Here is a 25,630-nt window from a genome sequence, read left to right on the forward strand (position 1 = left end):
TCCGGAACAAAGGATGTTTTTCTTTCTATAAAAAAAAAAGTGACACTATTTGAATCGTTTCAATTGCTCATAACATACAAAGTCAGGGTCCCAGTGCTAAACCCAAAGAGTTGATTTCTACCGAATACACCCTCGGAAACAAGCAATGACCAGAGCATGCCCGATGCAACAGCACGTGTTCAATTTGAATTGTGTTGGTTGTGTTCCCGTTGAGGATGCATATGAACGAGCCTACAAGGCTTCTTTATGCGTGAACCCCTGGTACTAAGTTCAACGTGCCTGCATCGCATCTGCGTGCAGTAGCCAGCTGGGCTTGGATTGTGTGACAGCACAACGGGGAGAGCGGTTTATCCTGTGGCTAGATACTTTGGGTCTCGTTGCAGCGACACATGGGACTGTTCAGTGCTCTGTGACTCGGTGACGACAAGTCGGCAACTAGGAAGAAACAACGAGTCAATCAAGATTGAGTCAATCGTAAAGCTCCCTTACATTGAGGTCAAGAAAAATCTGAACATTGCATCAAGATGCGGGCCAGACCCAAAATAAGAGGTGATAGCACACCCATGACGGATCATCCGACCCTTGCTCTGCTGAGCCCTTAGGTCAATCATCTTCGGAGACGAACATGCTAGGTAATAATGAGTTGCGTCACTGGAGAATACCTCGGCACTGTCGTAGCAACAGTACAAGGATCATCATCTGAGCGATTGTTCCTTTCAAGAATGGAGCTAGGAACACTGATCCTCAGCTCACATCGTCTCGATTAGCGTTTTGACTATAAACAACTAACAAGATCACTTTGGCAAATAATAAGCTGGTGTTGACGAACTGTACTGTAAACATTCAATGGCCCGTGTCATCCGTGTATCGCTCACATGCGAACTTGTGGAGAAGAGCAAGGATAGACTGGAGGAAGACTGACAAGGGCTCCAGTCCGGAAACACGAAGTAACGATATACGTGATGCATGTTTTATTAGGAGGTTCACAGCAATGACATGCCTTGCTTGTTTTGAGATTTTCTCCATCTTACACAGGGCAAGCAAGGAGGCTGGTGAGAAGCTCGCGTATAAGATCCGTGAGACGACGTTGCAGATGTACCCAATAATAAATGCAGATATCCTTCCCATGATAGTTCAACATAGCGAGGGAGTCAGGTGGTTAGGAGTCAAGAGCCAGGAGACAGACCCGGAATATGAATCAAATGAATGATCAAAATAACACTAAAAAATAATAATACAATCTCTCAATATGGTCGACTAAACCCACACAGGTTCCATACCCAAACCTCCTTTCATTACCTGCTACACCCAATTGGCAGACAATAGGTACGTAAGCACCTAATAAGGATATAAAGGTGGAGAGAGGGGAGGTGGGGCTTAAGGAGAAAAGAGGGAAGATGATACATAATTCAACTGATCGGTTCAATTATGGAATCAGGATATTTTCATACGTCCGATCGCCTCCAGCCTATGGGTCTTATAGGAGATGAGACGCTTAATAAGTTGGTTAAGGACCTCGTTAATCTGACAGCCGAGAGACAGATACCTAGGGTAGCTAAGTATATAAGATTGACGTTAGGTACTAGGTAGTATGTTGGTAGCGCGACAAACGCTAGACGCTTGGGTCATGTGCTTGATCTTTAGACTCAACACACCTCAAGGGCAAGTGCTTTCCATGTCGTACCTTTAAGGTACCTTAATGAATGAGGCTCAAGTCAACTTCACCTGACTGATATACAATGGAAGGAATGGAAGTCACGACTGCCCACGAAGGCGATGCCTCAGGTTTCAGCTGAAACAGAGTCCATCTTGTCTTGGCAAGTTGACCGATATTTCTCGTCAACCTCATACCCTCATCATCCTTGTTTCTCATCTGTCAGCTCTCACTTTCTTCAGCTCGCGACTGCAACAAAATCTCGACACCGCCCCAAAGCAACGAGAATCTTTCTGCAACGTTTGCCGTATCGGGTTTGGACAGGCGTGGCTGGCCACCCAGTGCGCAACCCCCATTCGATGTGTTGGCCATGGCATTAGTAGCAAAAAAGCAAACCCGTCATCTGTTGGTTACACAGCACATCTCCTTAAGCATCTCGTCTTAATGAGGAGCCGATGACGAACGCTTGCATGGTATTACAGACTTGCTGGGGACCATCACAGTAGCATGACGGGCGCCTCAGACGCTATTGCGCGCCTATACTGAGTTTAGCCCGACCTGATGGGAAGAAGCTATCGATCTGAAAATGCTGCTAGCTGCAAGGATCCGATTCGGATATACTGAAGAAATGATAATTGATACAACAGATAGATCATCTGTCAACTTTCGAAAAGCGAGAAAACGGTACATGTCTACGTGATCCAAACAGCGATCACCAATGCATATTCTATCGCCACGATCAAGATCAACAATGACTACCAGCAACAACTAACAGTGCTACAAAGAGTAACCAAGATTCATCTACACCATGGGTCCTCTGTTCCAGGCTTGCTTCCTCAACGCGACGGTCGCTCCCACGCGCCGCCAGCCCGCAAGATGATCCTGCATCGTCATCGCCAATACAAGACACAGCAAACAGTCGTCGCATGCCTTGAGATTGGACCTGCGTTGGCTGCGTAGTCTGCTGGTAATGAGTCGACTGCACCCAGGCGGAGCATGAGCTCCCACACACAAGATACTCGTCAAATATGACAGAATACCCTGCAGACTCCTTTGTGGCTTTCTAACCTTTGCTTCTTTCTTCTCATTAGAAAATGTACTCAATTGGATGTACACCGCTGCCTGTACTGTAATCAGACTCGGACGCCTCTCCTGCACCCTTTTACCCTTTCATCTTGCCCGCAGCATGTAAGTTTCCGGATAGCTAACGGTGCAGAATGCACCTTATTCTTCCCGTACGAATAACAACGGGAACTTTTTCTTATTGGCCCTGTTTCTCACAGAAACTCCCGCTGGCCCCAGGACACATCAATTGATTTCCCCGCTATGGCCAGATACTCGTTCTTGCCTCCGCCAAGTCGCTGAGCCTGTTGCGATTAGCGGCAGTCAATGGACACATTCGGTTTTCATCTGAGTCAGAAGACTATCACTGACTTCCATGTGCAAGAGAATGCATGCTGGTAACCGACACTCAATCCTGGTCAGAAGGGTGTTGCTTTCATCATAGTTGTCAACGAGGGAACTATTGGCGTCAAGTTTTATTAACGACACCCCCAGCTCGACCAGAAAACAGTTGACCCACGGCTACGGTCCCAGCAGGACGGTTGAGGCGTACGCTACTGGCTTTAACATCCAACCAGCACTTTACATATTAAGTTATTGAGCAAACATTTTTCTCTCAGTAAGTTGGTCTTTAATAGCCTGCTGCCGGGTACAGTCAAAGTGGCAGCAGATTGGCCTAGATTGGAAGCACCAACATAGTGGCAACCCCCTGGCCAATGTCATTCACACATCTCGAGTGAGATCTTGCTGGGATCTGGACGACAGGGTTTGCCCCGGACAGTGCAAATTCGGCTTAACGCGATCTCAGAGGCTGCGTTAAATAGACCACTCCCCAGTCTAGCGAGCCAGATGGGCTAGGGTGCCTTGACCATGGGCTAGCCTATTATCCACGATACGGCCAATGTTCACCTTGGAAAATAAAAACCCACCCAGAACATATGGTTTGATTATCGGAAGCGAAAAGTTTCACGATTGGATTATTAAGATAGATTCTGGCTAGCACGTCTCTTCTTGGACATCCCGCCTCAGCTATGGAGGAGTACTCCGTGCTCGAATTCGATCAGAGTGTGTGCCTCTTTTTAGGGATAGGTCACTCGGCTCAACTATCCGCCCCTTGCTTCTACGCGATGCGGGTCTCCCCAGACAGGATGAGCTATCTAGGTACTGCTCTTTCTTCCTCTTTACTGTAATCTTCCGTCAAACGGCTCATGACCTATTCTTGTGAACTCAACTTGTAGTTGGGGAATGTATTGGTGACTGCACACTCTAAGGAGGGAGTTGTTTGCCAAGCCGATAAGCCCTACGGAACCATGGTGGGTTGGATGCATCATACATACGATACACAGGCTTTGTTGCTCCACCAAGGATGGCAGTAGAAGCAACTGTAGTAAAAGGCATGGTAAAGCAGGACGATCATCCTAGTCGGCGGCGAGTTCTGCACGTGCTGACAGGCTGCTCTGACGAAGCGGCGCCCTCACTCATAGCAACGTATCCGCACGAAACTATCCTTATAACCCTGCCGTAGGTACGGATAGGATCCCGGTTGATGCTTTTGCTTCTTCGCTCCACCTTATCTCCCCTTAGGCGGGGAGGGTCTTGGAGAGGGTGTCCCCCAGAAAAGAAAAGCGTTGTGTCTGACGCCAAGTCCAACTGTTGGTAGCGTCTATCACCTCGGACAGGGGTGGCACACAGACCCCTTCATAAGTCGAGACAATCACTTAATAACGTCTCGTCCTTTGATGTTGGGTTATTACCGGTGCCCAGGTACCAGACAAAAGAACGCGAGAGTTTGCATCGGCTGAAATCAAAGCGTGCCTTGGCCCTACAGACAATAAGACCTTCAACACATCGCGAATCGAATACAAGAGAGTCGACCCCCCTCCCATTACGCTGTCTACATTCGAAAGGATATCGGCATTTCCAGTAGATATTCCCGGCTCTACCTCTCCCTTCTTTCTTATAGTCCCTTTGCTCTCCCTTCGCCCCTTGCTTAGGTCTTGCAAACCAAGACGTATCTAGTTTCCACTTGCCTTTGCCCTCGGCCAGCCGCGAAGTTTTCGACTACCGTCAGACGCCTCCCTGATAATTCTTCAAGAGGGGACCCATTTCCACCTGAATCATAACAAACAACTCTGGATCAAAACAAAAAACCAGAACCATTTACATCGGCTCGTCTGCTTGCTGTGTGACAGTTGCCAGACGCCCATCAAAATGAGTATTCATCCATTCCTCAAGATGGAGGGGGCCTCGAGGAGACATTCGGCAGAAGACCCGAGCCAGACACACACCTATCAATGTTCGGCTCAACCCCAAACCCCACCATGTTCAACCTCAGGAAGCCCTAGGGTCAAATTTGAGGGTAAGTTCTGGTTTATCAGAGACTCAGCTCCTCAGCGTGGAAACTCGAGACTAACAATACTAAGAGTTCACAAGCCTCCCCAGATTACATGACGCCGTATCACCTCAAGGGAACAATATTGTGAAGCTCCCTAGTTTAGGAGAATTTGACGAAGGGGTTGAGGCCCTCATTCGAACACATGGACCAGTGAAGGCCTGGACTCCATTATCTCCACTCCCTGGACTCTCTCGCAACCCCATGGTCCTTCAGCCTATGAGATACTTTACACAACCACAACCGCCTTGGTATTTCCGAACAGATGACCTTCCTAACGACTACCGGATGTCGAGAAGAGAGACCATCAGCGGCCATAATCGAGACTCGCTTGCAGTTGATCATCCACAACAATCTTTGCAGGGAAACCACCAAAACCCAGACACTCACTACGGCTATGGTGCTGGCCGCCCATCTATTCAAATACCATTGAACACGCATTGCTATCCAAGTCCACCACCAGACGGCGAGGGTCGGCACATTAACCAAAAGTACACCACAGAGGAAGGTGACTACATCATCTACGCCTGGCATGACAAGAAGATGAAGTGGCAGCGTATCAAGCAAGAATTCGCAGCTCGGTTCGGAACTACTCCCGAGCGCACGATTCAAGGTCTGCAAGCGTGGTATTACCGTATGAACCAACGCATACCTGTTTGGGATCAGGAGGGCTGGCTCTGCTTCGATAACGAAGATGACCTTGAACCTCAGCATGTCAGCATTAAGGTTCGTGAACGGGATAGCCAGGACAAACCCACGGAGCCACTGGGCATAGCTCAGCGATACCCCGAACGTGCTATTCACTATTCGTGGGTCGACGCTGAGACTAAGTTCAAGGCCCAAGACTGGGGTACGTATTTATTACTCATTGAGACATGGTAATGAAACTTACACTGCTTATAGCTGCCAAAAGAGCTTTGCAATATCGCGACAGGCGAGAGAGACGTAGAAGAAAGGAGCAGCGACGATTGAAGCTATGAGGAATGAAGCATGCTGTCCCCTGTGACCAAGCTTGCAGCCTGAATCAACAATCGGCGGAGATACTGACGAGGGCAAAGTGATTTCGACCACCATTGCCACTGATGAAGCGAATTGTTTCCTTTTCCTATTTGGTTTGAACTCGAAGAGTTCAATATCACGCTATTCAACGACCGAATTTCTGACGACACGATGATCATCTTCCTACCATACCCCAAAGCATGTCTCTAAATCTCCTTTGTCATATACGCACATTTTGTTTCGTGTTCACTTTTCCAACCCTCGAGTTTCTTACAGACCACTCTTGGACATGATGTAACAGCACCATGCAAAGTACCGCCGGGGAAGGATAGAACTGGGGGCGGGCAAAAGAGATAGCTGGTTGACATGTTGAGTTGGTGTGTTTTTCATATGTTTGTACGATTAGACGAATCACGATTGATTCCCCCAAAATAATGAGACCAATGGATATAGCAGAGGCATTACTATGGTACAATCGGCATGCAAAACACTTCAGTTGCCAACACCACGCCAAGTGTATTGTATTTTTCATGTCTTGGCACAAAGCTTCTGTATCTGAAATCTGTTTTGATTCACTTGGCATTTGACTATAACAAGCTTAAGCTCAGATGTAGATGTCATGCTCTGCAAGCTTATAATATTAAAGCCACTGCCTCCACCCCTCTCCCCTACAAGCGATTGCCAAGAATCTAAGTCAATTCATTCGGCATTTCGCGTCTGCTTTGATAAAGCGCAGGCAAACATGTAGATCCCTATGGGGTGACACAGTTCAGGCCGCTAGTCCAGGGCTGAAAGTTCCTGGATACCATCTCGGACATGGCACGTGTCTCGAGGACGGCGTATCTAGACGATGTACAGATGCAAGATTAGATGCCAGATCCCCCTCGCCAACATGGACTTCAACACGAACCCTGGCGTACAAACCAGTTATTATCTCGATACCGGTGCATTTCATAGTCAAACACCCTCCTCCCCCTCAGCGCGGGCAAAGAATGGACAACTTCCACCGTGTGACGGATTCTTCGAGCCTATTCGGTGGACAAAAGAGGATTGGCCATGCCAGATCGGGATCTTTGCATCTATTGTTGAATGATTAAGGTGTCACGCCTCAGGGGTACAACGTTGTGGCTTACACAATCAAGGGTCCTCAGGATAAGAATGCGAGGTAGAGAAGTCGGGGGTGGGGGATGACTATCCTACACTGTCCGTTGGTGTTGACGGCGAGGGCGTGTAAGATATGTTTGTGGTGGTTGACATGTTGGGACATGTCGATTTGTTGCTGCTAGGCTGAAAGTCTAATGCCTCAAAATCTTTAGACTAGTTTGTTACTCTATCTATGTGCTTCTATTGAAAGGCTTTGCTGTGCCTCATATAGGTCCTGATACGAGCCATGGTGGCATCGTCGTCACCGTCGCCGTCGAGGACCATGTCATTGTCGCTTTCGTCATAGTACATGTTGTCAAACTCTTCGTCGTCGGATGCATTTCCATTCCGATAGCCATAAGGATGGCGTCCGTATTCATCATCTGACTCTACCTCGTCTTCTGGATAGTCAGCCGTGTAGTAGTTCTCGGCTAACAAGGTGGCTTTGTTAGTCTTGGTTCTCAGTTCTTCACGCTGGGTGTTGCCCAAGACTAGCCGGTAGACTCACCATTCTCATCCTCGTCATCTTCGTCCAGGTCCTCGTCTTCATCACGCTCAGGGCCGTAGAATAGGTTGCTCTCCTCTTTTCCATCAAGAACCAACACGCCAACGTCGGTCGGTGCCACATCGACAGTCATGGCGTGTGCAGGGATGCGGACGTATTCCTCAATGATCCAATCGTCGTCGTCCTCTGCCTCGCTCTCACCCATATTCATGCTGACATCGTTTGGCTCGGATGTGCTTGTAGCCACTTCTGGGTGACGCTCCTGATATCTCTTAGCTGGAGCTTTAGGCTTGAATCTGGCGACTCTTTGCTTTTCCTGTTCCATATCCTCGAGATTAGCCCCAATCTCTTTCATAACCCAGGCGTTCATGTCAGCAGTTATCTTTGATAAATCTTGGTTGTGAGGACTCATAACGGAAGTTGGAAGAGGAGACCGCGTATTGGGGACAGGAAGAGGAGAGTTCTGTCTGCTCCTCGCTGCTGGCTTTTTAAGTCGTCGCTCCTGGTGTGGTGGCTCCTCTGAAGGCCGCAATTCGGACGAGGCATCTGACGACATCGTTATGTCTTGACTTGGTTGCACTTTTGGTACTGCTATAGATGCCTGGATGGTCTTCATAACCTGAGAGGCTCGTTGACTGGCTTTTACACGGCTTCGTTCGACGAAGACAGCAGGTCCGTAGCGTGCTCGCTTATTTAGGCCAGCACCCGATGGTTGCGCCGCATTGGAGGCCATCATCATCTTCCTCGATATGTGAAAGCGTCGTGGCTCGGTGCCCCTGGAGGGTTCGGCTGATTTGGTGTCCGGTATAGGGGCGACATCATCAGGGTCGACTCTCTTCTTTATTGGTGGTGTATCATCGCTCGGTCCCGAGACATGAATGACTGGCTTGGCATCACGAAGAGACGGTGATGGGCTCTCTATCGTCGGGGACCAAGGGCCGGGGTGCCTCCTTTGGTAGACCCATTTGCTGTCACTTCGATGGCGTTTTGCGCCTTCGTCAAACTCTGGATCGAGTTAGATTCTGCTATAGTAAGCGCGCAGGAGAATAAGGCGTACGTAGAAAGGTCACAGGAGACTCATCGTCACGCTTGCGCTTTACGCGGATGAGTTGAGGTGGAATCGACATATTGCTAGGTATCTGTTTCGAGTGATTCGACGAGATGAAATGCGAAGCAAGGAAAAAAGCAAGTCCGCCGCTGATGATGCAGTCTAGATGTACAACCGATGGAGCAGAAGAGATAAGCTTGAGTGGTTCTTAGGTACGCGACTGAAACTACGATGGTTTAAGAGAAGGGTTCTTTGAATTGCGCCGGTTGCGTGAGTAGGTACGCATGCGAGGTTGTGTTCGCCGTGAACGATGAGGTCAGAAGCTGGCAACGGTATTTTCCATTCTCAATTTTTCATCCACTTGCTGTAAGGTACTTAAGGTAGGTAGGTTAAAGGTGGGGCTACTCAGTGGGAAGAGCCGCACCGTCGAAAGCCAATTCAAGAGCACCAGCCAATTTCATTTTAGAGACGAGACGGGGAATGTGATATGATGTCGTCTCTACCTACCTCATCACCAATTGTACTACCTAGGCATTGATGTACTCGTTCCTGGTTTCAATATCTTTATGCATTTCTCAGCTCAAGTCGGTTCACTTCACTTCAGTTAATGGGTGAAGCTCAACCACCAACCACCGATCCCCACCGATTGGATGCCAGGATATCTCTAATGCAGACAGTAAAACCAGGGTGGTCCCACTTCTCAGGAGGCTCTTTCGGCGGTGCAAGGTTGAGCTGGGTAGTGGGGTTAGCGGACTAAGGATCTCCTGATACTCTTCTACTCGGGCAGGTAACCAAGCAGCACTCGAATATCTTCCGAGCTGGAGGCCCAGACCAGCTTGATGGTTTCAAGCCCTGAACGCCAATAACTTGGGTTGTCTACAGCAGGGAAAGACAGCTGGAGCATGCCCAATATTTGATCCCAACCAAGCGAGAGGACGCAGAGACATGCTCATAACGCGCTTCGACACCTTGAAAACGGTTGGAATGCGGGGGCGCACGGTTCACCGTAGTTCTACCCATAAGTGCGTAAGGTAAGTACCCAGTCATGTTATGCCCCTAGTCTCACAAGTGCTGGGCCATCGTATTCATAACCCACGGGTAGTTGCTGATTTCTTCCCTGCTCCCGTAGATTGACGTGCATGAACTCAAAGGGATCTTTGTGCTGGGGATATAGCGGGAACGGGTCAAAATGGATCGAGAGATCAACTGCGATATTACCAATTGCCAAGGAGCGCATAGATCGGCGGCTATAAAACAAGGCACCGAAGCTAATTGGTAAACTCCAAGGCAAGTCAAGACCTGTCCGCCGTCACTGCAGATCGTGATCAACCCCGGATTACGGCGTAGTAGCCTTCAACACGAAGATTGGTACTGAGTTGGGCCTGGGATTGTCTATAGATTGCTAACACCTTTTAGGTATGGTAGGTCATGCAAGAGTTCCTCATATACATGGATGTGATCTAGTCACTTCTTCGATCACGAATTACAGTTCTCTGCCCGCTCTCTCTAGTCCATTGAGCTCAATGACGTCTATCCAGCACTTCCATGTTCTAGGGGGTATGCACCTAATAAGAATCCTTGGCGTAGGTAGGTACTGCTGAAATACCTTAACTAAAAGTGACTTGAGAAAGTCAATGCAAACTCACGTGTTTAGGCCCCAACGGCAGACTCCAACGTCTTATTCCGTTATTCTCCCTTGTCTTCTTGTCCTTGAGATTCGTCCTCGACTGTCAATTGTTAGGTGCCTTGCTCCTCGCAAAGACCAAAGGCATCGACCGGCTGCAAGACTCAAGCTCCAGCTCCAGCTCCAGGTTGGTGTTGCATTGACCTTCAGCTGTCGTCATCCCGCCTCCTCCCTCCGTTCTCCTCCTCACCCATATCTTCACCCAACTTCCATCATTAGCCTTTCTCACTTTCTTTCTTTCGTCATTCTACACCTCCCCTTTACCTAGTTTTCCCTCAATTTCTTTACGTGTCGCGCTTTTTCGACCTGTTGTCAATGCGTTGTGATCCTGTTATATTGATCTCTGGATCATCACCCTGTGTCGATAGAGGTACGGACATCCATCCATCCATCCATCCATCCATCCATCCATCCCTGTCTGTCGTTCGATTCTCGCGCGCTCCGAAATCAGAGCATCGATGCCAACTCAGTAACCTTTTTTTTTTTTTAGAAACCTGCGATCTCCTTTAATCACGCCTTTGCCTCATCATTTAACTGTTCATTCGCGTATACATTTTGACCACGCTTCTGTCTCGGCTCCGAGTTACTTACTGTATCAGTCTATTTTCGGCTCAACCCACCCACCATGTCCTCCAAAATGCCATGTACAATTGCCTACAAGAAGCCTGGTGCCTCACCTCCTGTCTTTCTTGCAGGCTCCTTCACTGATCCACAATGGCAACTTCAAGAGATGGAATACACTACTGACCAAAACGGAGACCATGTTTTTCAGTCCGAGGTTATGCTGGAACCTGATCAGGATTACCAGTTCAAGCTCCGCATAGGTCATGACAATTGGACTCTAGCTGAGAACTATCCTACTGGTGAGTTCAGAGCCGTTCCCTACCTCGAGTTGCTTCCTGATATTTTGTCACAAAGCAACCGATGATTCCGGAAATCAGAACAATGTTATACGTGCACCTGAAAAGCCAGCTGAAGAGCAGATCGCACCAGCGGGCGTCGATACGCCAGCGATCAGTTTGAACCCTGCCAGTCAGCTCCCCTCGACATCTACAGAAGCAGAATCCGTCGGCGAGAATGCGGAAGATTTCAAGGTTCCATTGTTTGCCCACGAGTCGCCAGGTAAAGATGATGAAAAAGAAACCCATAACAACGAGATACCATTGTTGGCGCATGAGACTCTGGGCGATGAGTCCAAGGAGGAAGCCGAAGTAGAGGCCTTCAAGGCACCTCTTCTGGCGCACGAAACGCTCGCAAACGATGCGAAGGAGGACTCCGAGGAAATGAAAATGCCACTGTTTGCACACGAGTGTCTTGGTGCTTATGATTTTGGAGAAGAGTCAGACTCAGCTCCGATTGCAGTCAATAGCCCAGGTCAAAGTTCAAGAGCCAAATCGAAGCATAGCGAATCTTCCGACATTGACGTCAACGACCCTACACTCGAGACCTTCCCTTCCGATCGCGGCTCCATCCTTGATGCCATTCGGACCATTCAGACTCACCTTGGAGAAGACCAGACTCATCTCGAGGACATTCCTCTGTCACCTCGTGTAATCTCATCTAGAAGGACTAGTCTGGACTCTAACGATGACTTGTGTCTGTCACCCGCGTCTTTGAGTCCTACCGTCACTAGGAGACGAGACAGCAGACCTTCTTATAGTTTCGGGCGAACTCGTTCCTTAGTATCTCTAGGCTCGATCGAAGAGGAGCCCAAGCCTGCTTCAAGCAAGCAATCAGCAGGCCCTGCCGTTGTATCTCTACCGAACCCCAACTCCAAGAGCAAGCCGGTCGGGCAGAAGTCACCCCCTAGTGAGGAAGACGAAGCCGTCGTAATGAAGACCCCAGAGGTAAACCCCAGTACAAAGACCAATGGCGAGTCAGCATCTCAAGTTGAAAGTTATGAGGCCCAGAATACTCTACACGACAAGGCCTCCAGCGCCACCACGGCTGCAGATACCCCAGCGGTTGCAATCTCCCAAGCGGTCGACAGCCCATCCAGCGATACGCCATCGATCGGTAAATCTGTGCAGAATGAATCGTCCAGAATCCCCGAGTCCGAAGCAGTTCAATCCTCAAAAGAGTCACAACCAACAGCAGATCCAATTATTGGCAAAGACATCAAGAAAACGGCGGCTTCAGGGGATCCTTCTCGAGCACCGCCGCGTGGCAGTGTTGTGCCTTTGTGAGTACCTACTTGACATGTCGAAGAGAATGCTTCTTAACAAGGATGCTTCAGAATCGTTACAACGGGAGCCCTCGCTGTCGCCATTGGGATAGGGTGGTGGCAGGCGGCCGACCACTAAGAGCAGTAACCTTCTAACGTTGATTCAGGCTTTGGACTGGATTGGGTAGTTTTCATAATAACGGATAGGAAGGACATCGACGATGCAGGGATAAACAGCGACTGTACGTGTACGAACCGAGGAGGATAGATAACAAAACAGGGCCGTGAGCAATGGAAAGTAGAAACCTATACGAGTCCTAGGAGCCACTAGGAAGCATGTTTATTTTGTTGATGCGAATAATAAACCGACGAGTACGATTTATCACGTACTGTTATTAAACCTTGGTCTTCATATTGTATCCGTAACATGAGGTGAGATAACTCCATCATACCTGGACCTTTCAGGGAGCATGTGGGGTAGATATGGTGTCTGCGTCGGTGAAAAAGACTCCGAGGCCCGACTTCAGTTTAAAAAAAAAAACTCCACCATTGATCAGTATCATATTATCACCAAGAATATTTCTGCAACACAGTTGTTTTCATCGCATGAAGCCCGACAATTATGCAGCGCATAGCAACGAGATCCGTTTGCTCGGTTTGTATTCGTTCATCTCGGCCGACTACAGTTGCACGTTCATCCCTACAAACATGCATTAGTCAACGCCTGGTTTCGCAGCATTTCAAACCTCGCCCCTCGCGCATGGTTCTCTCAGATCGAGTTGATCGACCACCTCCGTCTCGCGATGACCGGCGCCAACGGCGTGAAACCCCAGGTCCTTTTGGAGGCATGAACAAGAAATATGCCAATATTGATTCTACCCGGAGAGTCGGTCCGCATCGTGCGATGGGAGGAAGAGATGGCAATGGAGGAAAGACAAGAGAGAGGGAAAACAGGAGAGGAGGGCCAAGAGACGGAGACGACCGAAAAGCGCTCAAGATGCAGAGAGCCCTGGCTACAGTCTCGTACGGAAAGCGAACAGTAATGAAAGAAAGCATGACTGACTACGAAACGTTCGACAACTTTGATCTCATCCCCGCCCTTCAAGTGGCCGTCAACGAAGAGCTCTTTAAGGGCATGACAGATATCAAGCCAACCCCTGTGCAGCGACTAGCAATACCAGCTTTGCTGGGACAAAGAAGTCCAGACGACTTGAAAAGACCAACAGAAGAGATGAGGTCATTCTTATTAGCGGCAGAGACTGGCTCCGGGAAGACTTTGGCCTATCTGTTGCCGGCTATCGATGCTCTCAAGACTGCCGAAGCAGAGGATCCTGAGCTAAAGGCCTACCGTGAACGATGGGAACTCGAGAAGCAACGACAACTGGAAGCCCATTCCAAGGGCAAGCCATTTGACGAGCCGCATCCTACCATGGCTCGCCCCAAGGTTGTCGTCCTTGTGCCCACAGCGGAGCTTGCGCACCAGGTCACAAAAGTATCCAAAGCTCTGTCACACGTGGCCAAGTTCAAGACAGAACTCCTCTCTTCAGATTTGAAACCCCAGCAGATCCAGCGTAACCTCTACGGACCTAGGGGAGTTGATGTTATCGTCTCAACGCCTCATCTTCTCGCATCGATTGCCGATTCAGATCCCAATATCCTCTCCCGCGTATCTCATCTAATCGTCGACGAGGCGGACTCTCTTTTCGACCGAAGTTTTGCTCCAGTCACCACCAGTATTGTCGAACGAGCGCTACCCTCCATGAAACAGTTTGTCTGCTGTTCAGCCACGATTCCCCGCAAGCTCAACAACTTCCTCGCCACCAACTACCCCAAGATGGTCCGAATCACCACACCCAACCTCCACGCCATCCCTCGACGTGTCCAGTTAGGCGTCGTTGACGTTTCCAGAGAACCGTACCGCAACAGGAAGGATCTCGCCTGTGCCGATGCTATCTACTCCATCGGCCGCGAGTCTGCCAGTCACGAAGGACCAGTAAAGGGCGAAGTTGATGTTCGCCGCATAATGGTTTTCGTCAACGAGCGGGAAAAGACCGAGGAACTGGCGAACTACCTCAGAGAGAAGGGAATCAATGCCGAGGCTCTCCACAGAGATACACCTGAGAAGCGCCACGGCGAAGTTCTGGAGACTTTTACTTCTCCGGCGCCTCTTAGAATCCCAACCCCGTCAATTGCCTCCAAGGCTCGATCACTGGCCAACGTGAGAGTCCTGGTCGTTACAGACTTGGCCTCAAGGGGTATTGACACCCTCGCAGTCCGTCATGTGATTCTATATGATGTCCCCCACACAACCATTGACTTTATCCACCGACTTGGTCGTGCCGGACGAATGGGTCGACGTGGTCGTGGCATTGTGCTTGTTGGTAACGACGATAGAAAGGATGTTGTCGCAGAGGTCAAGAACAGTATGTTTAGAGGACAGGCCCTGATTTAAAAAATCGCTATACTGCTGTCATTTTATGCATCATGTACAATGAATGGAGTAATTGGATGAATATGTAAGAATACGATATTACTGGGTTGGACTGAGTGTATCTGCATTGATGGGTAAAAGATTCTTATGAATATCTCCATAGAGGAAATGTACAATATCTAAGCATTTTATGATTTATATGCATACCTATCTAATAAGATTCACCAAAACCTCAAATTTGTCGTATATGGTCTGAATAATGGCGTTCAAATTAAGAAGTAGGCGGCTCTGACTGCTAACCTAACTATGCTGATCGTCAAGCTTCTGTGGGTCAAAGCGCTTGGTGTTTGGTGGGCCATCGAACCTCGATCAGGCCGCAAGGCACCTAGTACCTAAGGTACTAACTCAATCCCGCTACCTTTAGGTACTAACCTAGGTACCTTCTAGGTTAGTAGGTTAGTGGGTACGTACCTTCAATGTCGCGTCGCGTTTCTTTGGCGTGTTTCTCTCCCCCATTCGCACAATACCATCATCATCATAGGTTAATCGCATATTCTCATCCCACCCAAAACCCACCCCCCGGACTTTGTCTCGAGAAGCTCTTCTCCAAAGTCGCAAAGAATATCTCGATTACCACTTCTATAAACTACTTCCTTGCGACACATATTCCAGATCTGTTACCTCAATGCCTCGAGCTAAACGTGCGCGTCGTGCACCCGCACAATCTGCCAAGTCTCATGCACGATCACCTTCACCCGATGCAAGTGACAACCAAGTTCCCCGACCGACTCAGTCTCCCGAGAGAGGCCGTAGGCGGACGACGCGATCTTCAGGTGCTTATTCAAGTGCCGTCAACGAGCAAGATGTTCTCGCGGCGAATCGGCGTCGCGACGCAGCGCTAGACAAGCTAGCCAACGAGGATCCTACTTCCATAGCCAGTAAGAGTGTTGAGGATGGAGATTCTGGAAGCTCAATTGAAGGTGGACGACGAGTGACAGCTACACCGACTCGAAGAAGGGATACGACTGGACTAGATTTAGCGGATAGCGTGTTTGGCGATCTTGACGATAGTTTTGGGCTCGAGGACGACGATACCCGACCAGGATTGCGCTCAGCTGATGCATCCTCTCTCAACTTGAGCAACTTCAGGCGCAGACCACGCCAATCTAGCATTATTGGGCGCAACGACCCTCCCATTAGGCCCAGTAGCCGCGGCGGCAATACACCCAGTATCAGCTCGACACTTCACTTTGGTGCCTTCAAGCGGCGCGCACGAGAGCCGAGCATTTTGGGAACTGCACGAAAGCCTCGACCGGAAGAAAATGCCGCGGGGCAGGAACCGGATTCAGCGAGCGAGGACGAGGATGAGGACGATTTTGTGCCTGAAGCTGAGTCGACACCTCTCAACAACCGGCGGCGGACAAAGCCCGAGACCGAACTGGAGATCGAGGTGCCTGCCTCCCCGGAAGTCTCTGCAGGACCGAAGCACAGGAAAAGAAAGAGTGAAGATGCTTTACCAAGTAGTGGTAGGCCTGATAAGATATCGCGAATTGAGAGAGACGCGGGTGAGGAATCAGAGGAAGAAGCTGGACCTGCACCCCGGGTAATTTCTGATGATGCAAGCGATTCTTCACTGTCAGATCTCGATTCTCCCCTAGGACCATCTCCGGTACTTCTGGACAGGCCTGTTACTCCCATCAATAACGAGGAGCTCATGGCCCTACCTGCAAGTAGTGATTCAGAGGACGTGAACTGGCCTGATATTCATACCTTGGCTAAGCGGCGCCGAAGGCCTTCTGCCACAACACCTATTCGCGCCGTTAACTTTTCAGATGTCTCTTCACCTCCTTCTCTGACACACTCTCCCAATTATGCAGAGGCATCGAAGTCTCGGGGTCGGGCTACAACTCGACGTCAGCAACCATCACCAAAGATAACAACTGCCGACTTGACGAGTCTACTTCCGAAGCGCCATTACAAGAAGCAGCGGGACCCACTAGGACTGGAAAGCGACGAGGAGCATGACACATCCGGTATCGGGGAGGACGAGGATGAGCTATCGTATCTTGACGGTCGGGCTGCGCGCCGAAGACGAGGCGGACGATCGACCAGCCGCGGAGGCGCAAGGCGGCCAGGATCACGAGGCGGGCGCCCAACGCAGGCTCTTAAGCCCAGACAGCCAACCTCTGACAGGCAAACGGGTCGCAATGCACAGACTTACTCGCGTCGGTCATCGGACAAGGAGAATGAAAATGATGCTGGCAGCGATGAAGACGAGGATGAGCACGAAGCCAGTCGTTTCCAGCCACTCCCAGACGATACTTTTGAGAACGGAAGTGGCGAGAATGCAAGCACTCCATCAGCTGATGAGCTGAAGCAAGCAGCAAGGAAGTTCAAAGAGGTTGACCGGTGGGAACTTGACTTTGAGGAGGTTACGCAGAGTTCGTCTCCACTTGCACGATGAAGCACAAACGGAGCAAAGCAAAGCACAAAGAATGAGATGAGGGCGCTAAGTAATATGCAAGGAAAAGGGCCAGGGCGTTTAGCGGGTTGGAGCAACTGTTTTCGAGAAAAACCAAGGGAGTTACATGAAGGGAGTATGCCAGGCCAGGGTATTTTATGAAGGTTTCTGAATGATGTCTGTTTCGGGCTCATACTTGCATTGTACATTGGGGAGGGCAAGAATCGATCCCGTCTCATAGTTGGGTCAAAACGTGAAGTCTACGGCGCGTGTCCAAAGAGGACTCTGATGGCTTATTGTAATCAGACAACTAAATCATTGATTTGCGATTTTCATCCCGCCTTACACATTGAGCAATGTGTGATATATATCAACTCCAGAAACGCCGTTACTTGGTGTTCATCTTTTCCTGTCCTGATTTGTTCTCATGTACTTGGGTTGAGAGCTTCTGCCCGATGCTCTACAAGCGGCAGTAGTGGAGCTAGGACGTTGGGATCTCTCAGTGCGATTGTAATGTCGTCTGGCAGTCTCCCAGACATGAGAAGTTTCTGCAGCGCCAAAGTCAGCATTGCATCATGGAAGACTGGGGTCAAAAACATTTTCACAAATCCACACTCACCCTCTTGACGTTCTCGTAGGTCTCTTCTTGCGCCGAGTATTCGCGAATAACCTCATCAGTCTCAAAATCGACATAGACCCTGGTGTCACGTATCCGCAGGACAACATTGTCCAGGCGCATAAACAACCGACACAGCAAAAGCATGCGCTTCTCGTGCACGCGGACTTTGGCGCTGAAGATGGATATGCCGTTGTCGTCCAGCTCACTCTCGTAGAGCATAACTTCGTCAAAGAACAAGATGGGGTCTCGACGCTTCAGGAGCTCAATGGGTATCACCTTGTCGGTAGGCGCAAACTGCAAAGCCGAGGCTTCGATGCTACCAGTATATGTCGTCGAGTAGCTCCAGTCATAGGGCTTCACAACTTCCTTTATACCCTGTGTGGTGCCTTCTCGGGTACTCTCCCAGTCTCGGGCATATGCAACCTTGAGCATGTGGCGATCTGTCTTGTCGACGGCGTCAAGCGCATCTGGAGTGTTGAAATACAGGGACCAGCCGGAAGGCACATGTTCAATTCCGACGACATTTTCGCCAAATATCATCTCCGGCATCGGAATGCCAATCTTTTCGGTGAGTGCATCGATGGTACCGGCTTTGGAGATGGGTAGCTTGCGGGTCGAGATGCGGAATCTGCTTTGCGCGTGTGTCGTTGTGGCGGAGGCGAGAGCCTGTGGCTTAGGGAACGGTTCGTTCGCATCTGAGATATGGTTACGCTGCATTTTCTTTTGGTTGTGAGTCTTGATGTTTTCAATATAGAAAAGACGAAAGTGAAGATGTCGGAATCAAGAGCTGGAGCAGCTGAGTTACGGATTGGAAGCTATTATGTGTTATTCAATGGCGGGGTGGGTGGGGTAGTTAGGAGCTAGGACAAGCTACTTACACTGGGCCTCACCTAGGTACCTCTACGATGGATGCACCAGGTGCCTGAAGCTTGGTACTCGAGGTTCAGATACCACAGAGTACCTTAGAGTCCAATTGATCAAATCAATAAGATCTTGGTTATTCTTCCAGCTCCGGGCATACTTGTTTGTTTTGTTCATCTTGAAGTTCTGTACCCTAAGCATCTATTTTCTTTCCTCTGTATATGTTGTCAACACTTTTACAGGCGCCTTGACAAGTTATAGTCTATAGTAAGTACAGGTTAACTAAGTTAGTAGCTAAATTGGATTCTCCTACACTCTGAGCTGCACTTCGCTTTATCAATCAGATATCCAATACCAATACCATTGGAGTTTGGCCACTAGCTGACCAATCACGTTAGCAGCCTTGACTCCCAACCCTATCCCTACCTCCCTACAGAGTAATATGTTCAGTGAATCCACTCTTTGGAGACATTCAGACAGTTCTCTACGTTGAACATCTGGAGTCTTGTCAGTATATTCAAGTCTCGAGTAGACACATAATTTCCCATAATCGAGTCTTCCGTGATACGCTGGGCGGCAGGTATGAGAGTTTCTCATGATACTTCGTCATTTTCAACTGACACTGATAAAGGATATCCAAATCCTACTGCCACCACTGCCTTGGTCACGATTTACAATGGGAAGAACTGACCTATCAAGTAGCACACGTAAACATCTGAAGTATAACTGCCTTAAAGTTGGCGAAGAACATTGCAAATCTTGCATGTTAAGGTATCTGGATGAGCACGCGTCTCAGGCGGGCATAGATGATCTAACGGACCCAACGACAAAAGTCAAAGATGTGTCTAAAAGACCAGACAACACTGATATGGGCACATCTACCAGCCTGCCACACAATGCCATTACTGAAGACCGGATACGACATGTAAAGCATCAATGTCTACGAAACTTTATGAGGTATTCTCAACCTATCCACCTTACCTCATCATGGGTCTAGTGTTTGAGCAGCCCTCGAAACATGGATACGATGAGCTTCAGAAGGGTTACCTCGCTTGGCGAATGACCTGGCACATATTCAAAGTCAATGCAAATCCTAGGTCTCTTGAAGGCACAAAGCCTATCTTGAGAAATATTGCTTTCGGGAGCTTACCACAGCTGAATATGTGGGGAGACATTATAAACGATTATACCCTCTCATGTCATGGACATTTGACCCAAGAGGATCTCATGAACCTCTATAACCTTGAGGACCAGGCCATTAAGTACTTGATATCTCACCGTCTCGATTGGAGCAAGGAGATCGACGCTATACAAGATTTTGCTGGTCTGAAACTGTCTGTCCTTGGTCAAAAATCCATCTCGGAATTAAGAGACATCATACTGTCAACGCTGACCTCATGGGCTTGGTCACGGCTGAACTCGAGCCCACAGAAGCTCCCAAGATTTGGATAGAGATGAATCGAAGAACACTGTATTACTGTGCTAAACAGAATTTCAAGACGCTTAGGCAAGTCCTTTGCGACAAGTATCGGCTAGACACTAAACAACCTTTAGCCGGGAGACTATGAGACATATTGGTTGGTGAGTATCTGTTTGGGTGCTAAGTTGTATGGAAACAGCAAGTCTTCTTTTTTCTTCTTCTAATTTTTTGCTTCTTCTTTGGCTCGAACCGCTAAATGGGTACCTAACCAGGCGTCATAAATCTCTTTTTACAATGATAAATCGTTCCGGGGACTCAGCTGACGTTAAGTCTGAGAAACGCCATCCGAAGAGTAAACACATTTAAAGGGCTATAATTAGATCTGTGGGCTTCACTGTCAGCCTTGATACTACTATTCTGGTGTATATGTTTTACCTGTTTATGATATAAATCGTCCCAGACCTGGTTTATCTGAGCGAGTAATTGAACGTTATAAGTTGCTTTTTGTGAATAGGACCACCTGAATTTCTCTACATCCATCTTAAGAGAAACTAACACAATACTAACTACTAGGCTGCTACTAAAGATACGGACTCTCCATGTATGCTAATGCATTATTTTCTATTGCTGTTTGAATAACGCTGCGATGAAATTTAGGTATCTTCATTAGCCATTTTCTAAGGTATCCTACCTACTTCCTACCTAGTAGGTAGGTAGTTGAGGGTCCCCACCTACCCATTTAAACCTCCGCTCCACCTTCAGCCGCCGACTGATAAGAATCCTTATCAGTTCCGCTCCATCAACTTTTTTTCCTTTGCGAAGCCAAGTCATCCCGCCATTGAACAACATCACCAACACCATCAATCACCAGTTCCTAACGATACAATGCGCCCTCTCACAGAAAAGGAGACCCAGACTCTGTTCGAGAAACTGGCGAATTACACCGGTGGCTCCCTCAAGAACCTGATCGCACCCCTCGACGACTCCCCCAACCCTGATCGCTATGTCTTCCGCCTAGTTCGCGATCGTGTCTTTTACGTTCGTCTCTCGATCGCCAACCTGGCGACCTCTATTGCTCGTGATAAGCTTCTCTCTCTAGGAACCTGTCTTGGTATGTCTCTCCCTTGATAAATGCCATAATGTTCTCTAGCTAACCTTCAAATTTCACAGGCAAGTTCACAAAGTCTGGCAAGTTTCGCCTGCACATCACAGCCCTTCCCATCATTTCCGAGCACGCCCGCTACAAGATTTGGGTCAAGGAGAACGGAACTATGCCCTTCCTATACGGCAGCAACATCGTCAAGGCGCATGTCGGTCGCTGGTCAGAGGACTGCCCCGAACACCAGGGAGTTGTTGTCTACAGCATGAACGATACACCGCTCGGATTTGGTGTCACTGCCCGCAGCACTGCCGAGGCCCGAAGATTGGATCCTACCGGTGTCACTTGTTTCAGACAGGCCGACTGTGGAGAGTACCTCCGTGACGAAGACAACTTGTTTGCGACGGGGTAGAGGGCAGTATGGTTTGCTTCGTCAGGCGTTGGGGCTATTTTAATCATTCATTCTTTGGCGTTGAGAGTGAGGGGGGAAAAGAAACTTGTGGCCAAGTCAATCATGCTTGGGTTATTTGGTAGATTGGTAGATATCATCGTCGTCATCAAAGCGCTGTATATGTTGAAATGTATTCGCTTGCCCCATTTTGCCCATTTTCGAAGCCCTTTCTTTGCCAGCCTATTCCATCACCGCACCGTTTATCTCTCGAGCTGGACTCACTGGCCTGCTGTCCCTCTTAAAGAAACCGACATGCTGTCGGTGAGCGACATACTCACTATCAGCATAGCCAAGAATCTTCTCAATCTCGACGCTCTGCTTACCCTTGATTCGCGCGATCTCAGCGGCGGCATAGTTGACCAGAGCTCGGCCGACTTCTTCAGGAGTGCCCTCCCACATTTTGCCATCAGGCCCAGGGGTTGATCGCCGCTTGACTGCTACGAGACGCACCACCTCCTGTTGGGCAAAATTACCCTCGACATCAATGACGCCAACCGGAAGCAGACCGGCCTTGCCAACAAGAGCCTTATAAGCGCCTGAGTCGATGTAGAGGGTGCCGTGAGGGTGAGGAGTGTGAAGCAGCCAAAAGTGACGGTCCCTGATGGGATCGTTGGCGGGAATGAAGCGAGTGTGTAAGGGGGGCCAAGGGGCGCCATTTAAGTTGGAGAGCGTCAGAGCCGATGCCGATCGTGACAAGCCTTCAGCACGCTCGTCTGGACTGGGGGGAGTGTTCCCTTTTTGTATTGACTGTAGATAATGCACAATGTTGAGCACATTTCCAGGGTTAGAAGACCTCGTAATGACAGTCGTGACTCCAGCGGAAGTGCCCAGCCTAGCAGCAATAATCTTGGTGCTCATGCCTCCCGTTCCAAGGGACGAACCAGCGCTGGATACTGCCTTGAGAGTTAGTTTTCGGGGAGACAAGCCCGCGATTGAAGATAGACTTTACCGTCAGCCTGTAGTGCAGCGATGTCTTCGACCACCTCGATAGGCTTAGCATCTGGGTTGGTCCTGGGATTCTTGTCATAGAGACAATCAACATCCGTCATCAAGAACAGCATATCAGCGTGTATCATAGCGGCAGTGATGGCAGAGAGAGTATCATTGTCGCCAAACTTGATTTCGGAAACGGCAAGAGTGTCGTTTTCGTTAACAATGGGAATTACACCTTGTTCCAAAAGGGCATGGAAGGTGTTTTGAGCGTTGAAGTATCTCGTTCGCTGCAACATGTATTTTTAGTTCACTGTTGAAGATTCAAGACGGAAGAGTTGTACACACGTCTGCAATGTCGTTTCGTGTAAGGAGGATCTGAGCAATTGGCTGCCTGAGGTGGGTGAACAGGCTATCCCAGAGACTCATGAGGCGGCATTGGCCGATCGCTGCAAGAGCCTGTAGATGCTAACGTTAGTCACTTGATTATAGATGACCAACAGAGACGTTCGGTTCCAACCTGTAGCTGCGCGAGATGCTTAGGTCGCTTCTCCACGTCCATACGCCGGAGACCGACACCGATGGCGCCGGACGAAACAATGACCACCCTGTGGCCATCTTTGCGAAGCTTCACGGCCGTATCAACAATGAGAGTCAGAATCGGAAGAAGTGGTTCGTGAGTCTTCTCATCGACAATGGAGCTTGTTCCTGTGATGAAGGCCGAGTGTTAGTGGGGGATGAGTCAAGCTTGGTGTTGAGCCGTAAAGTAAACTCACCAAGCTTGATGACGATGGTCAGAGACTTTGTCCCGTTGCCTCTCATGACTGCGAGGTTGAAGAAAAAGGGAAACAAGTCAGTTTAATGCCGCTTTTGGGGTATGATGCAACGCCTGAAGGAAAGACTGGCACTTTCACATGGGTGTCTCCATACACTACACATGTGAAGAGGTGCATATATACACGGTAAGGTAGGGAGGTAATATATATATATGGGAACAAGTTCAACGAGACAGACAGACTTGCTTGACTCTTCTGCCACAACACAAATCAAAGAAAGACGGGTTGAGAGAAATGCTTACATTGAAACATGCTTTCACTCGTCATTTTTCTCATGCGCCCTTGTCGCTCTCTCTGAAGGTGGAACCGAGGGTTGAACAGGATAGGTAGAATAGGATGGTATGAGATGGGATGTGAGTGGGAGTGTCAGGATGTTTGGAGCTGGAGCTGGGCAAACGTTGGGCGATAGTCGAATTGATTGGACTGTGCTCCTGCGCCCTTGCTGAAGAGTTCCCCAGACCCCGATGTCGCCCGGGAAAACAGCACGAATAGGGTCCCTTGTTCGGAAAACTGGTCCAATCAGCCTCTTGACCGCCTGGCCGAATCGGGCCATCGGGTGCGTGGCAGAATAGACACTTGCGGTACAGGCTCCTCCAAGGGGAGCGAGGCTATAGAGGTTACCTACTAATTGAGTGAGGTAAGCTAAGGAAGCCAACTAAATTAAAGCCTCCACTGCCTTGGGAGAAGAAGCCCAGGTCAAGAGAGAACGATCACCTTGAGATTCTGAGTCTTACGCCGAATACCGAATTCACTCGCCGAAGCCACAACAACCTAATTTGGACTCAATTGGCATTTGGAATTACATACACGCGCCTTTGCAGAATGTCATCTGACTCTACACCTCCTCCAGGTGTCCCCGCTGGAACGCCAAGTGCTTCAAGTGCAGAAATCAAGAACGACCCTGCAAAAACAGGGTTTTCTCCAGAGATCTCATGGTGGATGAACTACTTCAAAATGCTCTCGGGCCAAATGACACCCGAGGGCAAATTCTTCTTCCGAGAGTACACAACCGAAATCGAGGAAGAAAAAGACTGCAAAGCTTGTGAGAGAGACCGCGACTGGCTCTTTACCTATTCGCCCGTCGTTCGCTTCATGTCCGACAAGATTCAGGCTCTCAATGGACGAATAGACCCTTCCAATGTTCACTGCCGTCGCTGTCCCTCCTCTCTGAGGGCTGATGGCTCTGTCAACTGGCAATCTGGTGGTTTCAGCCCCAATCATGGCATCCTCATATGTGCCAACCACATCAAGAACCGAAAGCATCTCGAGGATACGCTTGCGCATGAGATGGTGCATGCCTGGGACTATGTTCGGTGGAAGAATGTCGACTTCATGGGTCAAAAGGACTTGAAGCACGCCGCGTGCACAGAGGTGGGTTAAGGAAGCAAGCCAATTAATTTCCTTACAAACAAGGATGCTAACTCATATCAAGATCCGAGCTTCAATGCTCAGTGGCGAGTGCAGGTGGACAAAAGAGGCCTTTGTTAGAGGGAATTGGAGACTGACGCAGCAATTCCAAAATTGCGTCCGCAGACGAGCCATCGATTCCGTCACGGCCAGATCCACGTGCAAGGACGACGTTCATGCAACCAAGGTTGTCAACCAAGTTTGGGATTCTTGCTTTGCAGACACGCGGCCATTCGATGAGGTTTATCGATGATTGCTAGCAGTCTGCCCTCCATACGAAAATGTGTACGATATCCAAGACAGGCGAGAGGCGCCTTCAATGAAATGTATGATGCCTTTCTGCTTGTGTACCACAATACTATCAATGATACCCTTCAACACGCTGAAGCATTTCTTGTATTCGTTTTAATGATTGTTGGAATGACGCCACAAAAGAAAATCCCGTACTCCAACTGATGCAAACG

General features: G+C 49.1%; 10 protein-coding genes across 10 annotated transcripts; 7 read left to right on the top strand and 3 right to left on the bottom strand.

Annotated features, from left to right (window-relative positions):
* Positions 1-4,927: 4,927 nt before the first annotated feature.
* On the top strand, positions 4,928-6,088 carry FPRO_04655 (uncharacterized protein; the record flags this gene model as incomplete). Its single annotated transcript, XM_031230190.1, has 3 exons — positions 4,928-5,075; positions 5,140-5,958; positions 6,012-6,088. The coding sequence occupies 3 exons, from the start codon at positions 4,928-4,930 to the stop codon at positions 6,086-6,088; spliced, it is 1,044 nt and encodes a 347-aa protein (XP_031080351.1).
* Positions 6,089-7,451: 1,363 nt separating this feature from the next.
* Positions 7,452-8,882, bottom strand: FPRO_04656 (uncharacterized protein; the record flags this gene model as incomplete). The annotated part of the gene is made up of 3 exons (XM_031230191.1): positions 7,452-7,681; positions 7,759-8,760; positions 8,813-8,882. 3 exons carry the CDS (start codon positions 8,880-8,882, stop codon positions 7,452-7,454), a joined length of 1,302 nt encoding a protein of 433 aa, XP_031080352.1.
* A 2,230-nt stretch (positions 8,883-11,112) lies between these two features.
* On the top strand, positions 11,113-12,790 carry FPRO_04657 (uncharacterized protein; the record flags this gene model as incomplete). Its single annotated transcript, XM_031230192.1, has 3 exons — positions 11,113-11,350; positions 11,406-12,669; positions 12,724-12,790. The coding sequence occupies 3 exons, from the start codon at positions 11,113-11,115 to the stop codon at positions 12,788-12,790; spliced, it is 1,569 nt and encodes a 522-aa protein (XP_031080353.1).
* A 483-nt stretch (positions 12,791-13,273) lies between these two features.
* Positions 13,274-15,103, top strand: FPRO_04658 (putative RNA helicase, mitochondrial; the record flags this gene model as incomplete). Its single annotated transcript, XM_031230193.1, has 1 exon — positions 13,274-15,103. One exon carries the CDS (start codon positions 13,274-13,276, stop codon positions 15,101-15,103), a length of 1,830 nt encoding a protein of 609 aa, XP_031080354.1.
* A 664-nt stretch (positions 15,104-15,767) lies between these two features.
* Positions 15,768-17,546, top strand: FPRO_04659 (uncharacterized protein; the record flags this gene model as incomplete). Its single annotated transcript, XM_031230194.1, has 1 exon — positions 15,768-17,546. One exon carries the CDS (start codon positions 15,768-15,770, stop codon positions 17,544-17,546), a length of 1,779 nt encoding a protein of 592 aa, XP_031080355.1.
* Positions 17,547-17,968: 422 nt separating this feature from the next.
* Positions 17,969-18,879, bottom strand: FPRO_04660 (uncharacterized protein; the record flags this gene model as incomplete). Its single annotated transcript, XM_031230196.1, has 2 exons — positions 17,969-18,091; positions 18,163-18,879. 2 exons carry the CDS (start codon positions 18,877-18,879, stop codon positions 17,969-17,971), a joined length of 840 nt encoding a protein of 279 aa, XP_031080356.1.
* Positions 18,880-19,959: 1,080 nt separating this feature from the next.
* On the top strand, positions 19,960-20,475 carry FPRO_04661 (uncharacterized protein; the record flags this gene model as incomplete). The annotated part of the gene is made up of 1 exon (XM_031230197.1): positions 19,960-20,475. One exon carries the CDS (start codon positions 19,960-19,962, stop codon positions 20,473-20,475), a length of 516 nt encoding a protein of 171 aa, XP_031080357.1.
* Positions 20,476-21,328: 853 nt separating this feature from the next.
* FPRO_04662 (putative NIP7 protein, required for efficient 60S ribosome subunit biogenesis) lies at positions 21,329-21,954 on the top strand (the record flags this gene model as incomplete). The annotated part of the gene is made up of 2 exons (XM_031230198.1): positions 21,329-21,554; positions 21,614-21,954. The coding sequence occupies 2 exons, from the start codon at positions 21,329-21,331 to the stop codon at positions 21,952-21,954; spliced, it is 567 nt and encodes a 188-aa protein (XP_031080358.1).
* Positions 21,955-22,173: 219 nt separating this feature from the next.
* FPRO_04663 (uncharacterized protein) lies at positions 22,174-23,745 on the bottom strand (the record flags this gene model as incomplete). Its single annotated transcript, XM_031230199.1, has 5 exons — positions 22,174-22,886; positions 22,943-23,213; positions 23,272-23,382; positions 23,444-23,631; positions 23,700-23,745. The coding sequence occupies 5 exons, from the start codon at positions 23,743-23,745 to the stop codon at positions 22,174-22,176; spliced, it is 1,329 nt and encodes a 442-aa protein (XP_031080359.1).
* An 836-nt stretch (positions 23,746-24,581) lies between these two features.
* On the top strand, positions 24,582-25,419 carry FPRO_04664 (uncharacterized protein; the record flags this gene model as incomplete). Its single annotated transcript, XM_031230200.1, has 2 exons — positions 24,582-25,130; positions 25,192-25,419. 2 exons carry the CDS (start codon positions 24,582-24,584, stop codon positions 25,417-25,419), a joined length of 777 nt encoding a protein of 258 aa, XP_031080360.1.
* Between the last annotated feature and the right edge of the window lie 211 nt (positions 25,420-25,630).

Source organism: Fusarium proliferatum, assembly GCF_900067095.1.
Source record: "Fusarium proliferatum ET1 genome assembly, contig: FPRO_scaffold004, whole genome shotgun sequence".
NCBI classification, from domain to species: domain Eukaryota; kingdom Fungi; phylum Ascomycota; class Sordariomycetes; order Hypocreales; family Nectriaceae; genus Fusarium; species Fusarium proliferatum.